The sequence below is a fragment of the Erpetoichthys calabaricus genome, chromosome 11 (genome assembly GCF_900747795.2).
Source record: "Erpetoichthys calabaricus chromosome 11, fErpCal1.3, whole genome shotgun sequence".
In the NCBI taxonomy this organism is placed as follows: domain Eukaryota; kingdom Metazoa; phylum Chordata; class Cladistia; order Polypteriformes; family Polypteridae; genus Erpetoichthys; species Erpetoichthys calabaricus.
In genome coordinates, this window is record NC_041404.2 from 102,735,585 (window position 1) to 102,752,035 (window position 16,451).

Sequence of the window (16,451 nt, forward strand, 5' to 3'; positions counted from 1 at the left end):
GACTCCGGAACAACTCAGTACGTGAGCTATATTAAGCGTCACCAATGAAGACTCGCTACACCTTAATGAACAGGTACTGAAACTTATCCCTACCGACGAAGTAACTTTCACCAGCATTGACTCCATCGTCACAGATGATCCCGCACATCAACTTTCATTCCCCGAAGAATTTCTTAGCAGTCTTACTCCCACTGGCATGCCTCCGCATAAACTCAAACTTAAAATTGGTTCAGTCGTCATTCTTCTCAGAAACCTCATGCCAGCAAGAAGTCTCTGTAAAGGCACTAGACTGACTGTTACCAGCATTCACCGCAATGTACTAGAGTGTAAAACAATCGCAGCTGCTACCTCACAAACTGTCCATATTTCCCGGATTTCCCTGACCCCATCAGATTCAAATTTGCCTTTTACTTTTACACGCAGACAATTTCCTGTTAGATTGGCCTTTGCAATGACAATTAATAAGGCGCAGGGACAAACTTTCAAAAAGATATGCCTGTATCTGCCAAAACCAGTTTTCAGTCATGGACAATTGTATGTTGCTCTCTCCAGAGTTCCATCTTTTCATTCACTCACAGTCGTATCCTCAAACCCACCCCATTTGGACAACTGTGTCTTTCAGGAAGTGTTCACCCATCAATAAATAATTATGCGGCGTTGGCTAGTTGTTAATATTATACAATAAAAACATACATTTGATTTGTCTGTAACAGCCAGTGAAAATTTATAGTACTTGTAAAAGTTAGCGTTTTTTTTTTTTCACTTTTATTCTCTCAGTCATGATCACGATACAACATCCCCCCCACCCCAGATCTGATATGGTTACTTTTTATCTGAAACTGGGAATAACTGTAGATGTGAGTGGTGTTTTGAGACAATGAAACTGGAAATTCTCTGATCTGGAGGGATAAAAGCTGACACACAAACACTGGTTAATCTGCCTTCTTTGTATTTCATCGTCACTTGAATTTTTTTTTTTTTATTCAGTTTTATTGAGTGTTCCGGCTCAAGATGAATTAGTATGCACCTTATGGTCCATGATGTCAAAGCCACACTGATAAAAAAAAAAAAACCCACAGAGACATAGGTATATATGATATTTGGAATTATTTATTTTATGATCGGTACATTTCGGAAAACATTGTGGCATTGATGCAACATTATTCATATTATTCATATTCATTCGTATAACATCTTGCGGATGTAATCAGTGACTGCGTGTTTTTCTTTTTTTTTCCCAATCTTGCCAGTCCCCACATATTGTTGTATGGTGGCGTTTCTTTTGTACTCCAGGACATGCAGAGGAAAGAACAGTACAGAGAGGTCAGTTCAGCACTATATGCAATCATCAAATTCAAATGTTAACAGTTCACACACATGCAAGGACCGTCCTTCCTACATTTACGACATGTGAACCTGTTGCAATTCGCACACTTCACGCTCTCCCTCGGGCCCCCCACCCAGATCTGACTCTAACTAACAGCGCCAGTATAAATTCACACCCGATTTGATGCTGTTCGTTTTCAAATAATATTGCATTAATGCGATGATGTTTTCTGATTGGTACTATTCAGGTCATAAAATGATTTCTTCAAAATGTCACATATATTGTCTCTATCTTTCAGGTGTGTAATAGAAACCACAGAATAGAGAGACATACGAGATAGGGACTGTAGGTTTGTACTTAAGTTGAATTTGTATGAAAGTCGGAACAGGTACATTATTTTAATAAATGCTATTGTTGACCGACTGTAACCAAGTGCTCTGCCAATGAGTGATGGAGTATCACCTCTCTCTGACCTTTTAATTATTTCTGCTTTATTTTCCAATGGTGATGGTTTTTCTCTTCTTTACTGTATCACCAGCACTTGCATCATTTGTGTTTCAGAAACATTCTTGAAGGGTGAAGACAAAAGGTTAAGATGAACTCTTCTGCACAGCACTGTACACGTTATCACAGCAGGAAGGCACCTATCAACACGTCTGATGTACTGACAAGACACAACTTCCTGCTATGTGCATAACAGTACAAACAGGCTTGCTATTGAGAATGAATGGGGGCGGCGAGGGGCGGTTCATCACCAGCCCACCTCACAGTCACCTCCACTACAGTATGCTGTTTGCAGTGTCCGCTCACCGAGAACGAACACAGTGCGGCCAAAGGCGTGTAGTGAATCGCCCAACCCCAATTCAACAGGCAGCCATCCGAGGCACACTACAATGCTACCCCCGCCGCCCTGTTCAGCCACAACTGGGTCACTGCTTGCAGAATTACCAGCCGTGTGTGCTGGGCAGGCAGTGAAGCACCCCCCTCTGCTCCTTGCAGCCTGCGTGCAGTCAGGAGCAGTAGCTGCGGCAGCGTAGTAGGCGGGCAGCGAACCATCGTCCTGCACATGAATGATAGCAGTGGCCCCGGTGACTACGGACCACGGGTCACCGCTTGCCGCCAGGAGCCACCCGAGGAACACTACACTGCACGAGCAGTGATGACGGAGCGGCAGTTACTGAGGCGCATGTGTCACAGCTACGTCCTCGTTCGTAAGTCGCAGGTCGGATGTCCGTAACCTGGGGACTACCTGTATACATATGTCTCATTTTTTTTTTGTCAGTGTGGCTTTGACATCATGGCCCATAAGGTGCATACTAAATCAGTGTGAGCAGGAACACTCAGTAAAACTGAATAAAAAAAATCATGTGACGGTGGGATACGAAGAAGGCAGATTCACCAGCGTTTGTGTGTCAGCTTTCATCCCTCCAGATCAGAGAATGTCCAGTTCCATTGCCTCAAAACACCACTCACATCTACAGTTATTCCTAGTTTCAAATAAAAAGTAACAGCGTCAGTGCTGATGGGGGGGGCGGTGGTATGTATCGTGATCGCAACTGAGAGAATAAAAGTGAAAAAAAAAATTAGCTAACTTTTAGAAGTGTTATAAATGGACACCGGCTGTTACAGACAGATGTGTTTATTGTATAATATTAACAATAAGAGCAGCTCACTACTCAAAGAGGTAAATACAGGAGGCAATCAGGATCGAACTGGGGACTCATGAGTACAAGTCAGCTAATCTTACCGCTATGCCACGGAAGCTGTTATATCGTTCTTGCACCTTTTGTGAAAGTGTTTATTTGATCTTTGGACTTCAGGCTTCACACATTATATAGTTTATGCCTACATTTTGCCATTTATTACTAAAATATGAAAAACGTTTCTGTTTTAACAATGTGTTTACACAGATTATTATATAAACGGAACACACATGAAATGCATGTGTTCCAAATAACGATCTATTATTTCCACTCTAAAACTCCAGCACTTCACTCCCAGATAATCAAGGCATGAGCTCGGAGAACTTTTTGCACGTTCTGCAGCAGTGGGAGGATGGAATATGTATGTATGTTACCTAGTAAGTCTCTCAATCAGTGCTGTTTTATTTTCAAAAAGGATTTTTCCTGTACGAAGTGGCAGGTGAATTATTGTCAACAAAACGCAGACACCTGAGAAATAAACTGAAACTACAAGAGCAGCAAGGAAATGTGGCAGTTCATCATAACGGATATCAGACTCATCTGTACCCTGAAATGTTTTTTTTTTTTGGTTGTTTATTTCACCTTATACAATTTCTTGTATTAGGAATTTGTTATTTTTCGCGTACCCCTTGGGGTCAAAGCGCAGGGTCAGCCATTGTACAGCGCCCCTGGAGCAATTACAGGTTAAGGGTCTTGCTCAAGGGCCCAGCAGAGTAGGATCTCTTTTGGCAGTGACGGGGATTCGAACCAGCAACCTTCTGGATACCAGCCCATTGTGCTGCTGTAATAGTTGCTGTGTACAGACTGTATTTGGGGCTCAGTCAGAATTATAGCTAACATGCCATCATTTGCGAACAGACTGAAATTATGTAAGGGATTATCTGTATCTAACACTCATCTTTTAAGCCCTGGAAATCCAGTGAACGGCAGTTTTGAAAGCTACCAAGCACATTCAAAGCAAAATCATCACCTTGGTATGTCACTACCACTTGAACCAGAATCTTTCATGCTGTCACTATTAGCTCCTGGAGAACTGTCACCATACCGTGTCACATGGTACATTGCTTTCTATTTCACATACTTTATACACCCATATTCTGCTTGCTCTGTCACTAAAAATGCTGTTTGAACACCCGCTCTCCTTCACCAGCTTCTGATCACTGGATGAATATATGTGGGCAGCTCATATAGGAAGACTTTCTGTTTTAGAGCTAAAAGTTACAAGGGTTAAAGGATTAAAAAGACAAACGCCAGGAATATTTATTCAAAAATGAAATATGAAATTCTTATTAATATATTTTTGACTTAATTTGGGATCACTGCATCCCAGATTAGCCCTTGTGGAAGTCTGGTTGTGATGAAAACTAAAAATATTTTCAGTAAATGTTTATTTTATTAGTCTTTCCAGCTACTTTAACAATTTTGTTTAGTTTTAGTTTTTCATTTTGGTGCTGTTACTTATTTTATTTCAGCTTATTAATTATTTTTATTAATAGTTTGTTTTGATTTTAGTTTTCATTAACTATAATAACCTTGCACAGACAAGGGGTGGAAAATCTGACAATGAGGTGCAGCCATAATAATTTGGACCCTAACATTCAAAAAACTCAGGAGAAGATCATAGATTTCAAAAAACATTTACCTGCTCACTCTATCACTTGCTACAAATGGCTGAGCCGTCAGGGCACAATGCTGTCAAAAACCCTTAAGAGGGGCAATAACAACACATGCATTATTAAAAAAGCCCATAAGATAACATTCTTTTTGCATCAGCTGAGGAAATGCAATCTCCCTCAAGCAATATTCGTCCAATTCTACACAGCCATCATCAAGTCCATTCTGATCACATCTGTAACTGTCTGGTTTATTGCTGCCTCTGTTCAGGCTAAGGCCAATCTGTAAAGCATTATCAAAGCCTGTGAAAGGCTGTCATAGGCTGTAACCTACCGCACACTTAAGTTCTGTATGGGTACAGTGTAAGGAAGAGGGCCACAAAGATCAGCTTCTCTCTTTCTTCTTCCTCATGTTCTTCTATCTTCAGCTTAGGTCACTTATCAGGACTTGTGGAGTGAATCTGTCCTCTCCTCCACCCCCCTTATCTTCTCAAAGTTTTTTTTTTTCTTTCCCATTCTAAAAAGCCTGTCTTTATGCTGAGCTACACAAAGTCTGTTTAAGACCAATTCCTTTAAACTCAATATGGCAACAAGACCTTTCACCTCATTTAAACTTTAAATTACCTTAAACCCTAAATGTTATTTTGAAACACCATTTAAAAATATAAAATGTGTATCCAGAAACACAAATTATCAGCAAACCCAATTTCAAATTGTATATTAATTATTAGTCATTCTCTATAAAATACTTTTCTACTGATCATTTCTGTATGTTCTGGACTTCCAAAGTCCCTGGTATATTTCTCCACATGTCCTGAAGCTGCCCTTCCATTTCTTAATATCAGTCCCATGTTTCTCTTTTTTTTGGCTCAGTTGTGGTTACAAACATTTCTTTCTTTAGTTACATACATCTCCTACTGGACCTTTCTTTCCTTACTCTTACTTTCCTTCAGCAGAAAATCTTTTCACTGTGCACATCCCCACTGGAAAGAGGCTGATTCTTTGTCCCTGAATATGTGAAATTCCTCCTTTAAAAAACTTTTTCATTTTGAATTATCAGTCATGAGAATCAATACAGCCACAAATACTCTGGTCCTCTACAAGATCTCGTATCAGGAATAAGATGATCTGATAGTATCATCTAGAAATTCAGATCATAATATGGCTACACTCAAAGGGTATTTTTGGGGGTTTGCAAAAGAGTGGTTTTGGGATTTATGGCATACTCTTTTTGGGGGGAGTGTGTTGAGTATTTTATTGATCAAAAAATGTTTAAGCAACTTAGAATGCTTTGCATTTTCATCTTTACAATAAAAATATCACAAAAAGAGGATCATCCCCATGAAAGCATCTATTCAAAACCATAACCAATGAATTAGTTAATATATATCATAAGTTCAAAAAATATACTGCCTAGTGGGCTGCAGAGATGCATTTTGTTCTACATTTTGGTTTTTTTTAATTTTGTTTCCAGAGCTACAAGCTGAAATTCTTCTTACAGGATAACTTTGTTATTTTTCACATCTATTCTTTTTTAACAATCAAGGTATAGTATTAGTTAGAACTGAATTTCATGTGGTAAAAGTGAAGCATTATTATCTCTTTATTATAAAAAAAATCCTGGAAAGCAAAAGCAAAAGCATACCTGGTGGCATGGATCGTGGACTATCTTACAAACAGACCTCAGTATGTGCGTCTCGGGAATTGCAGATCTGACATTGTGGTCAGCAACACAGGAGCGCCGCAGGGGACTGTACTTTCTCCGGTCCTGTTCAGCCTATATACATCGGACTTCCAATATAACTCGGAGTCCTTCCACGTGCAAAAGTTTTCTGACGACACTGCTATCGTGGGCTGCATCAGGAGTGGGCAGGAGGAGGAGTATAGAAACCTCATCAAGGACTTTGTTAAATGGTGCGACTTAAACCACCTACAACTGAACACCAGCAAAACCAAGGAACTGGTGGTGGATTTTAGGAGACCCAGGCCCCTCATGGACCCCGTGATCATCAGAGGTGACTGTGTGCAGAGGGTGCAGACCTATAAATACCTGGGAGTGCAGCTGGGCGATAAATTGGACTGGACTGCCAATACTGATTCTGTGTGCAAGAAAGGACAGAGCCGCCTGTGCTTCCTTAGAAGACTGGCATCCTTCAACATCTGCAGTAAGATGCTGCAGATGTTCTATCAGATGGTTGTGGCGAGTGCCCTCTTCTACGCAGTGGTGTGCTGGGGAGGCAGCATTAAGAAGAAGGATGCCTCACACCTGGACAAACTGGTGAGGAAGGCAGGCTCTATTGTTGGCATACAGCTGGACGGTTTGACATCCGTAGCAGAGCAACGGGCACTCAGCAGGCTCCTATCAATTATGGAGAATCCACTACATCCATTAAACAGTGTCATCTCCAGACAGAGGAGCAGTTTCAGCGACAGACTGCTGTCACTGTCCTGCTCCACTGACAGACTGAGAAGATCATTCCTCCCCCAAACTATGCGACTCTTCAATTCCACCAGAGGGGGTAAACATTGAACATTATTCAAGTTATTGTCTGTTTTTTTTACCTGCATTTTTTTTTTTATTACTCTTTAATTTAATATTTTTTGCTGCTGGAGTATGTGAATTTCCCCCTGGGATTAATAAAGTATCTATCTATCTCTATCTATCTCTCTATCAAAGCGACGATACGTGATCTCCTCTGAAGACATTTAAAAGACCCGCGAGACAAAAGAGACTTGCCACGGAGCGTCTCGCGGGGACCGTAAACATGAGATTTGGTGCCAAGAGATTGTCCCAGGGCCATCTCGTGGGGTCGTGGAACATGAGATTCTTGCAAGACACGCCCTACTTTCAAACGATATCAAATAAGAGCACAGTCATCCAAACAGTCATGGAAAGCCACGTAGCCACGTGCTTTATATGTGCTCTCAGCACATATAAAGCGTATAAGGACAATGCGCTTCTAGACGAAACATCAACAACTAAAAGCAAAGAAGAAAGAGTAGCACTGAGAAAAGAGATCCAAAAGCGTTGGAGAGAAAAAAAGGCAGATAAGAGATTATGAAAGCAGTGGAATTCGAAAGGCTAAAACAAACGATGGCACGATACACATGCAGAGAAAGGTACAGAATATGAAAGCAGTAAAATTCGAAAGCATGTAGCATCCCAGCCAGTTTCAAGCCTCTTTTGTATTAAGTGACTGTTAGGTCCAACTGAGGGAGGGCAGAGTACAGCACAGAAGACTGATAGCGGGGTATTGCTTGATGCAGTAAGGGGGGGGGGCGAGACCCGAGGGAGGAGGGGTCGGACATGGTGCTAGAAAGTTGTGTTTGGGGTTACAAAGTCAGCGATTGTTCAAGTAGAACTTTTGCGACACTTTATTACGTCAGTCGCTACAGTATAAAAAAAAAAAAGGATAAGGAAACAGAAGGTAATTAATCATCAGAACCAGGTGTAACTGAAAAAATAGCAGGATAAATCGAGGTCAGAAATAAAAGGAAAAGAATGGAAAACTACGTCTTTTCACCTTCGCAACTTCATAAACACATTCACAAACGTGTTTATGAAGTTGCAGAGCAGATTATAATGTGATACAAATGTGGAGAAAGTTAAAGAATATGAAAGTAGGAAAATTAGAAAATATAAAAAAAAGAAAGTAAAGATCGCAGTAGCGCAAAAAAATGTAAATTATTACTCGAAAAAGGGAAAATAATCACCACGGACCAGATGTCATTGAAAAAAAAAGCAGGACAAAGCGAGGTCAGAAATAAAAGAGAGTACAGTAATCCCTCCTCCATCGCGGGGGTTGCGTTCCAGAGCCACCCGCGAAGTAGGAAAATCCGCGAAGTAGAAACCATATGTTTATATGGTTATTTTTAGAATGTCATGCTTGGGTCACAGATTTGCGCAGAAACACAGGAGGTTGTAGAGAGACAGGAACGTTATTCAAACACTGCAAACAAACATTTGTCTCTTTTTCAAAAGTTTAAACTGTGCTCCATGACAAGACAGAGATGACAGTTCTGTCTCACAATTAAAAGAATGCAAACATATCTTCCTTTTCAAAGGAGTGCAAAGCAAGCAGTCAAAAAAAAAATCAATACGGCTTTTTGGCTTTTAAGTATGCGAAGCACCGCCGGTACAAAGCTGTTGAAGGCGGCAGCTCACACCCCCTCTGTCAGGAGCAGGAAGAGAGAGAGAGAGAGAGAGAGAGAGAGAGAGAGAGAGATAGCGAGAGACAGATAAAAAAAATCAATACGTGCCCTTTGAGCTTTTAAGTATGCGAAGCTCCGTGCAGCCTGTCCTTCAGGAAGCAGCTGCACACAGCCCCCCTGCTCACACCCCCCTACGTCAGCGCAAGAGAGAGAGAGAGAGAGAGAGGAAGAAAGTAAGCTGGATAGCTTCTCAGCCATCTGCCAATGAAATCAACTGGGCAAACCAACTGAGGAAGCATGTACCAGAAATTAAAAGACCTATTGTCCGCAGAAACCCGCGAAGCAGCGAAAAATCCGCGATATATATTTAAATATGCTTACATATAAAATCCGCGATGGAGTGAAGCCGCGAAAGGCGAAGCGCGATATAGCGAGGGATCACTGTAGAAAACAAAGTAAAACGTCATAAAGAGGGCCAAACACATGCAGAGCAGGTTAGAGATAATGAAAACTGGAATTCAAAAGACTCAAAAAAACCCAAAAAAAAACGTAGGTGCGAAACAAATGCAGAGCAAGATACAGAATATGAAAGCAGAAATAAAACGACAGTGTCAAAAAAAGAAAGTAAACATCACATTAGTGCAAAAAAAGAGAAATTATTACTCAGAGAAATAACTAAAAGGCGAATAGAGATCGAATATATGGACACAGGTGATATTTCAGAAGTATGTAAATTTTGTAAGGCTTTGAAGTTTAAGTCAGAGAATTTCAAACACGGGGCTTACCTCACATGCATTTATTGGCTACTTTGCAAAAAAAATGATTAACTGCTGATGATGTAGATCGCTTTGTCTGTGCTGAAATTCAAAACAGAGAAACCTATCCTGAATTATGGTACAAAGTCATTAAACACGTCTCAATGACCTCATTTAAAAGATTCAGCATATTGGGAGTCGAAAGATTCCAAATATTGTTTTTACATAAGTTCTGAAATAAAAGTGAAACTAATGAAATAGCAACAATTCAAAGAAAAAAAAATCTAAAAAATGTGTATCTGGAAAACCAAACACGGGGGTTGGCGAGCAAAGTGAGCAGGGGGCAAAACCCCCTAGTCTATAATAAAACAATTGTAGCTAACTAACAAAACATCACTCTGAATAAACTTAGGCAAACTGGTGCTGCTAAACTTGACCGTGTGTGTGTATGTTCGCTCTGTGATATACTGGTGCTATGTCCAGAGATTGTTCCTGCTTTGCTCTTGATGCTTGATGGAATAGCCTTCAGCTGCCCTGCTACCCTGCCTAGGGTAAGAGGGTTAGGAAGATGGATGAATTATTATTATTATTGAGCCTATAATGGAGAACAATATACAAATCAATTAATGGATGGAAGATATTGGGGCAATGATGATGATATTTCTAAAATTGTTAGAACATTATTAGAATTATACATATGTTGTTCCTGCCTCGCGACCTATGATTGCTGGAATTGGTTCCAACTGCCCTGCCCTGGATAAGTGGGATAGGAAGATGAATGGATGGATTATTATCGTCATTATTGCTCCATTAACAGAGAAAAATAAATGAATAGTTTAATGGATGGAAGATATTGAGGACAGAAATTGTTATCATTATTAGGCAGCAGAGTGTCAGTACTGCTGTCTCACTGTGGAGGAGACTGTGGCTCCAGTTTCCTTCCACAGACCAAACACATGCAGGTTAGGTGGATCGACATTGATAAAATGGCCTGTGTGTGTCTCCCTGCTATGGACTGGCACCCTGACAGGGGAATTATTCCTACCGTGTGCCTGACGCTTGCTGAAATAGACTGCACTATGACCCTGCCCTGGATAAGTAGCTTAGGAAGATGGATGGATATATATGTCTTTAATGTCTCTTCTCCTGGGTTCGCTTCCAGGGTCCTCCCTGCGTGGAGTTTGCATGTTCTCCCTGTGTCTGCGTGGGTTTCCTCCGGGCGCTCCGGTTTCCTCCCACAGTCCAAAGACATGCGGGTTAGGTGGATTGGCGATTCTAAATTGGCCCTAGTGTGTGCTTGGTGTGTTTGTGTGTGTCCTGCGGTGGGTTGGCACCCTGCCCAGGATTGGTTCCTGCCTTGTGCCCTGTGTTGGCTGGGATTGGCTCCAGCAGACCCCCGTGACCCTGTGTTCGGATTCAGCGGGTTGGTAAATGGATGGATGGATGGATGGATGTCTGTTCTGGTCTTCTCAGTTGATTGTATGCTACATGCCTGCTTATTCTCTCCAATATTTTTGCAGAATAACAAAATAAGCTTCTGTATAGTAAAAGAATATAAGAAACAGTAAGTGTGACTTTTCAGTTATTATTGTCTAGTTTTCTATTGAACTGAGACAGCAATGTACATCTGGCCATTAACACTGAATGTCAATAATGGTGCTTGGCAATGACTTTCTGAGGTGAATTCATGCCCAGGCATTCAAAGGTGCCACAGAGAAGGTGAGAAATGAAGTGCACAGCCAGTCTCTCCTTTTAACATGTCTAAATATGACAACAATGGCTTGGTTTTTGCTTTTTTCTTCTTAAAACATCATAGATATGCCGTTTACAACATGTATTTAATCTCAAGACTTGGATGAATAGTGAATAACATTTTGGGCTTGAAAAATGGATGTATTCTGTAAATGTTAAGGGTTTTCTTCACAATGGGACCCTGTTCCCCATTAGTTCAATTATAAAACACAAAAACAGCCTAGTCATTTTTTAAAATTTAATATCACTTTAAAACACAATTTCTTGTGGCAAGCTAATATATACCATGATTGTGAAGAAATAACTGACTTTAAAAATACTAAACATCCTTTAATTAAGCTTACTTTATTTCTATCTCTAAAAATTATAGGAAATAAATCTCTGGAACCAAAATCACATATAATAATAACAAAGATATCAAAATGGTAAACCAGCTCCTCCCTCTGTAGCTTCCAATGCATGTTAAACAAACTACTAACAACACTACTGATGTAGCCATAGCTTCATTTTTAAAAAATAAGTATCAAATAAAAAATAATGCAATTATTCTAATGTTCCGTTCTAACTCTCAGTAATAACACCACAAAAAGAGCCAAGTCTCAGTTGTTCAAAATAAATAAGTGGATCATAATGGTGGGAGTTAACCAAGACTTATTATTGTGGAGGCTTTTAATAAATTACATAAATGAAAAATAAATCAAAGACACTTTAATCACTGATCAGTAATGAGAAAAAAATTATTGCTGACATAACTTACACATGCTGCAGCTGCTTGAAGTGTGTGTTTGTTCATTGCATTAGGCAAGTCACTGCAGATTTTATTTTTTTCTCCAGCCATCTGGAGTTTTTTTTTTGTTTTTTCTGTCCTCCCTGGCCATCGGACCTTACTCTTATTCTATGTTAATTAGTGTTGTCTTATTTTAATTCTTGCTTTGTCTTTTTTCTCTCTTTTTTCTCCATCATGTAAAGCACTTTGAGCTACATTATATGTATGAAAATGTGCTATATAAATAAATGTTGTTGTTGTTTTATAAGCTGACACATGTCATATATCCCTTATCAACTAATTATAGTTACATGACATCTAACACCTTTTTCTATTTCTTAAACTTTTTGACCTTTAGAAAAAAAAGTTCTTTTAAACACAGAAAAGAATTCATAAACATGTTATATCTTATGTTAAAAGTCAAAATATGAACCATGGTTACAAAGTAAAAATATGAGCCAAGACCACTGCAATGGTCAACAAAGAAGTTACCTTCAGTACCCAAACATTAAGACTTAAAAAAATAAACTTTAAAACTTTCCCAAATCCCACATTATGACAGGAAAAAAATATGAAAATTCTTACATGTGTTCATGAATAATACAGTTGGCTTAGATAGAAGAGATTCATAGTACTATATGAAAAGTAAGGCAACAATAGTTAACTAAGGACTAACCTTCATCACCAACTTGCAGGCAAAATAGAATAATGCAACTATGCGTCCCCAGTTTAATTTACCATCACTGAACATCTGAGCTGCAACCTGGAAGAACACCTCTTTGTTTGGTTGAAGAGCTGAGCTGTTAATCATTCTGCAAAAGAGAAAAAGGAAAGAAAGTGTCAAATAAATGCATATTTCAATGACTTACTGTTGAATGTTGGAGGTTAAATAATGTAGGCAAGGTATTAAAGGGGAAAAATTAATTGGGCTTGGGAGGGAAGACTAAAGACAAATGTGAAAACTAATCTTACTGCTGAAGCTCCATGTTGCCATCCAACTCGTCACCAATTTTTCTTAGACAGTCTGCAAGCTGCTTCTGGGTTGGGTCAACTAGTTGTGGAAAACTCAGATCACCATATGATCCTGTGAGTGCTGCTTCACGAGACACACGATCGTGGATAAAACTGCAATAGAAACGAGAGAAAAAACAGTATTTAGAGAAATAGGAAATCTGTGTACAAGACACATTAGGGCTGCCAAATGAGCCAACAAATGAGACTGAAATGTTCACAATTAAAATAATTACTCTTTTGAGTATAGTTAAATGTGGGTTAAATATTCTGAGGCTTATGTTTCCATTTGAGACAGACAACTAATAATAAAAGTATTAACTGGACATTTTTTACAGTAAAATATTTATTAAACATTCATACATTCTTCAGGACATGGCACTGATATCAATCTATCGTAATAAAATGCAAAGCCCTCACTGACTGACTGACTGACTGACTGACTCATCACTAATTCTCCAACTTCCCGTGTAGGTAGAAGGCTGAAATTTGGCAGGCTCATTCCTTACAGCTTACTTACAAAAATTAGGCAGGTTTCATTTCGAAATTCTACGCGTAATGGTCATAACTGGAACCTGTTTTTTTGTCCATATACTCTAATGGAGGAGGCGGAGTCACGTATCGCGTCATCACGCCTCCTACGTAATCACGTGAACTAAAAACAAGGAAGAGATTTACAGCACGGGTCAAACGCGGGAACAAAGGTAAATGACGTTAATTTTTGAGTGTCTTTTAATACTGTGTAAGCATACATATTAACACATGTGCAATTAAACGTGTGCATTTACGGGGTGATTTCTCAGGCTTAAAAGCTCGCCTTTTATTAAAAAGGTAAATGCAAACTGTTTTCATTCTGAAGGGCACAAACCACGTTAGATTTCAGACGTTAAACGCGCAAAAATGACGGTACACCAGATAAATAAGCGCAACATATTATCAGTTGTATTGTATGCTTACAATACATATAGAAATGTGTTAATCGTTAACTAATATTATGGGATGGTGTTTTTCGACTCGCGCCTTGATTTAAACGATTGCATTTCTTGGTGGGTTTGTGTAGCTTATTGTCAATATCTTTACACCTCTTTTTAAGACTTAATTTAAAAAGGTTTTCTTTTCTTCTTAATTAAAATTTAAAAGCAATACTTCACCGCTGCGAAGCCCCTCTAGCGCTGACGTACGAGGTTCGATTACCGTAAGCGAGTGCAGTGAGTGTGTACGCCTGATGAGCCAAGAATAAGGGGGAAAGACGTGTCGCGTACTCTTTGCATTATTTGACAGTAAACAATTTTCAACCATTCTATGATCTGCTTCTCACAACTGAAGGCACCGTGGCTGATGTTACCTCACTTGCTGGCCAACCATAAGCATTACCTGGTAGGTAACCAGCCACTCCCTTACGGGAATTGAACCTCGGACGTCAGCGCTACAGGCGAAGCAACTAAAATTGCGCCACGGCGTGTGGTTCGTTTATTTCACAACATGTAGATCGGGGTAATTACATTCACGGCATTCGTAGTCTGATTCACAATCTGATTGTATGGGTGGTTACCTTCCAGGTAACGCTTATAGTTGGCCAACAAGTCAGCTCAAAGTGATCACTCGAGTGAAGGCAGCTTCACAAAAAAATAGATCCTTAACAAACTGTTATTAGTATATTTTCCCTCAATTTAAAAAGGTTTTCTTTTCTTCTTAATAAAAATTTAAAAGCGATACTTCGCCGGTGCGAAGCGCGTGGATTTGACCGACTGACACATACAGACATATTCATGAGTGCAGGTACTTCGGAAAGAAAGCACCGTGTAAACCTAAAGTTTAAATTAAGTTCATAGACCTACAAAAGGTTACCATTCATTTGAGGCAAAATTGCTTTTCTTCTGTACAACTATACGTTGCATTCTCAAGAGTGTGCTTGCACGGCTTCGGATATAGATATATATATATATGTATGTATGTCTATATATAAATATGTAAGCTTATAAGTACTGCCTTACTTCTCTTTAAGAAAGGAAGATGTAATGATACTTGATTTAAACGATTCCATGTCTTCCTGGGTTTGCTTAGCTTATTGTCAATATCTTTACACCTTTTTTTAAGACTTATTGACTGAAACGGGCTTTCACGAAAAAGAGTTAGGGCTTTGCTACAGGATACACCCTCCACAAGTTAAGCAAGTAAAAATAAAATATATATTTCTGTTTTATTTAAACCTTTTAAGTTCGTATGCATAGCCCCATTTGGCTGTTTTAGTTTTTTTTTTCTTTCTTCAGTAATATTTAATCTCCTTAAAGAAAAAGAACATATCCATTTTACTTTTTTTGTTTCTCTTTAGTAATATTTTAGTATAAAAGGATAACCAGTATTTAAACCTTTTATGTTACTTTATAAATTTATTTTACACAATGCTGAAAAATTAATAAGAAAGCTACATATTTTGGCAGCTGCTGCTTTAATTTTCAATGAAATGAAAAAACCTCTCCAAGAGAAAATGTCAATGAAGAAGAAACAGTTTGCACTATCTAAAAATGAGAAACCCTCATTTATAAAAGTTTGCTGCAGATGACTTAACTGAAAATAAATTAATAGTTCCTATGTGTATAATACATATTTATCTATTTTACTTATGCCTTTATTCCAGCAACTTGCAACATCTGAGGTACAATTTGTTACATTACTTTTCTTTTTTGCAGCACAGGCAGGTGAAGTGACTTCCTCAGGGTCACACAGTGGTGTCAATACCAGGATTTGAACTGACAAGCTCCGGGTTTACTGAAATATTACTGAAGAAAGAAAAAAAACGAAAACGGGCAAATAGGGCTATGCATACAGATGTCCATCCATCCATTATCCAACCCGCTATATCCTAAATACAGGAGCCAATAAGTAGATACAGTGGTGTGAAAAACTATTTGCCCCCTTCCTGATTTCTTATTCTTTTGCATGTTTGTCACACAAAATGTTTCTGATCATCAAACACATTTAACCATTAGTCAAATATAACACAAGTAAACACAAAATGCAGTTTTTAAATGATGGTTTTTATTATTTAGGGAGAAAAAAAATCCAAACCTACATGGCCCTGTGTGAAAAAGTAATTGCCCCCTTGTTAAAAAATAACCTAACTGTGGTGTATCACACCTAAGTTCAATTTCCGTAGCCACCCCCAGGCCTGATTACTGCCACACCTGTTTCAATCAAGAAATCACTTAAATAGGAGCTGCCTGACACAGAGAAGTAGACCAAAAGCACCTCAAAAGCTAGACATCATGCAAAGATCCAAAGAAATTCAGGAACAAATGAGAACAGAAGTAATTGAGATCTATCAGTCTGGTAAAGGTTATAAAGCCATTTCTAAAGCTTTGGGACTCCAGC

At 39.0% G+C, this 16,451-nt stretch overlaps 1 protein-coding gene and 1 long non-coding RNA gene across 4 annotated transcripts in view; one reads left to right on the forward strand and one right to left on the reverse strand.

The window, feature by feature from the left end:
- LOC127529583 (uncharacterized) overlaps positions 1-16,451 on the forward strand; it is a 369,736-nt gene that overhangs the window by 286,759 nt on the left and 66,526 nt on the right. The gene's annotated exons all lie outside the window — the stretch shown is intronic.
- The window catches only part of LOC114660765 (apoptosis regulator BAX-like), a 138,757-nt gene that overhangs the window by 21,071 nt on the left and 101,235 nt on the right, over positions 1-16,451 (reverse strand). The window contains exons 3-4 of the mRNA XM_051933563.1: positions 13,041-13,193; positions 12,745-12,880 (exon numbers count right to left, since the gene is read on the reverse strand). Coding sequence (XP_051789523.1) covers positions 12,745-12,880; positions 13,041-13,193 — 289 coding nt within the window. The remainder of the gene's footprint in view (positions 1-12,744; positions 12,881-13,040; positions 13,194-16,451) is intronic.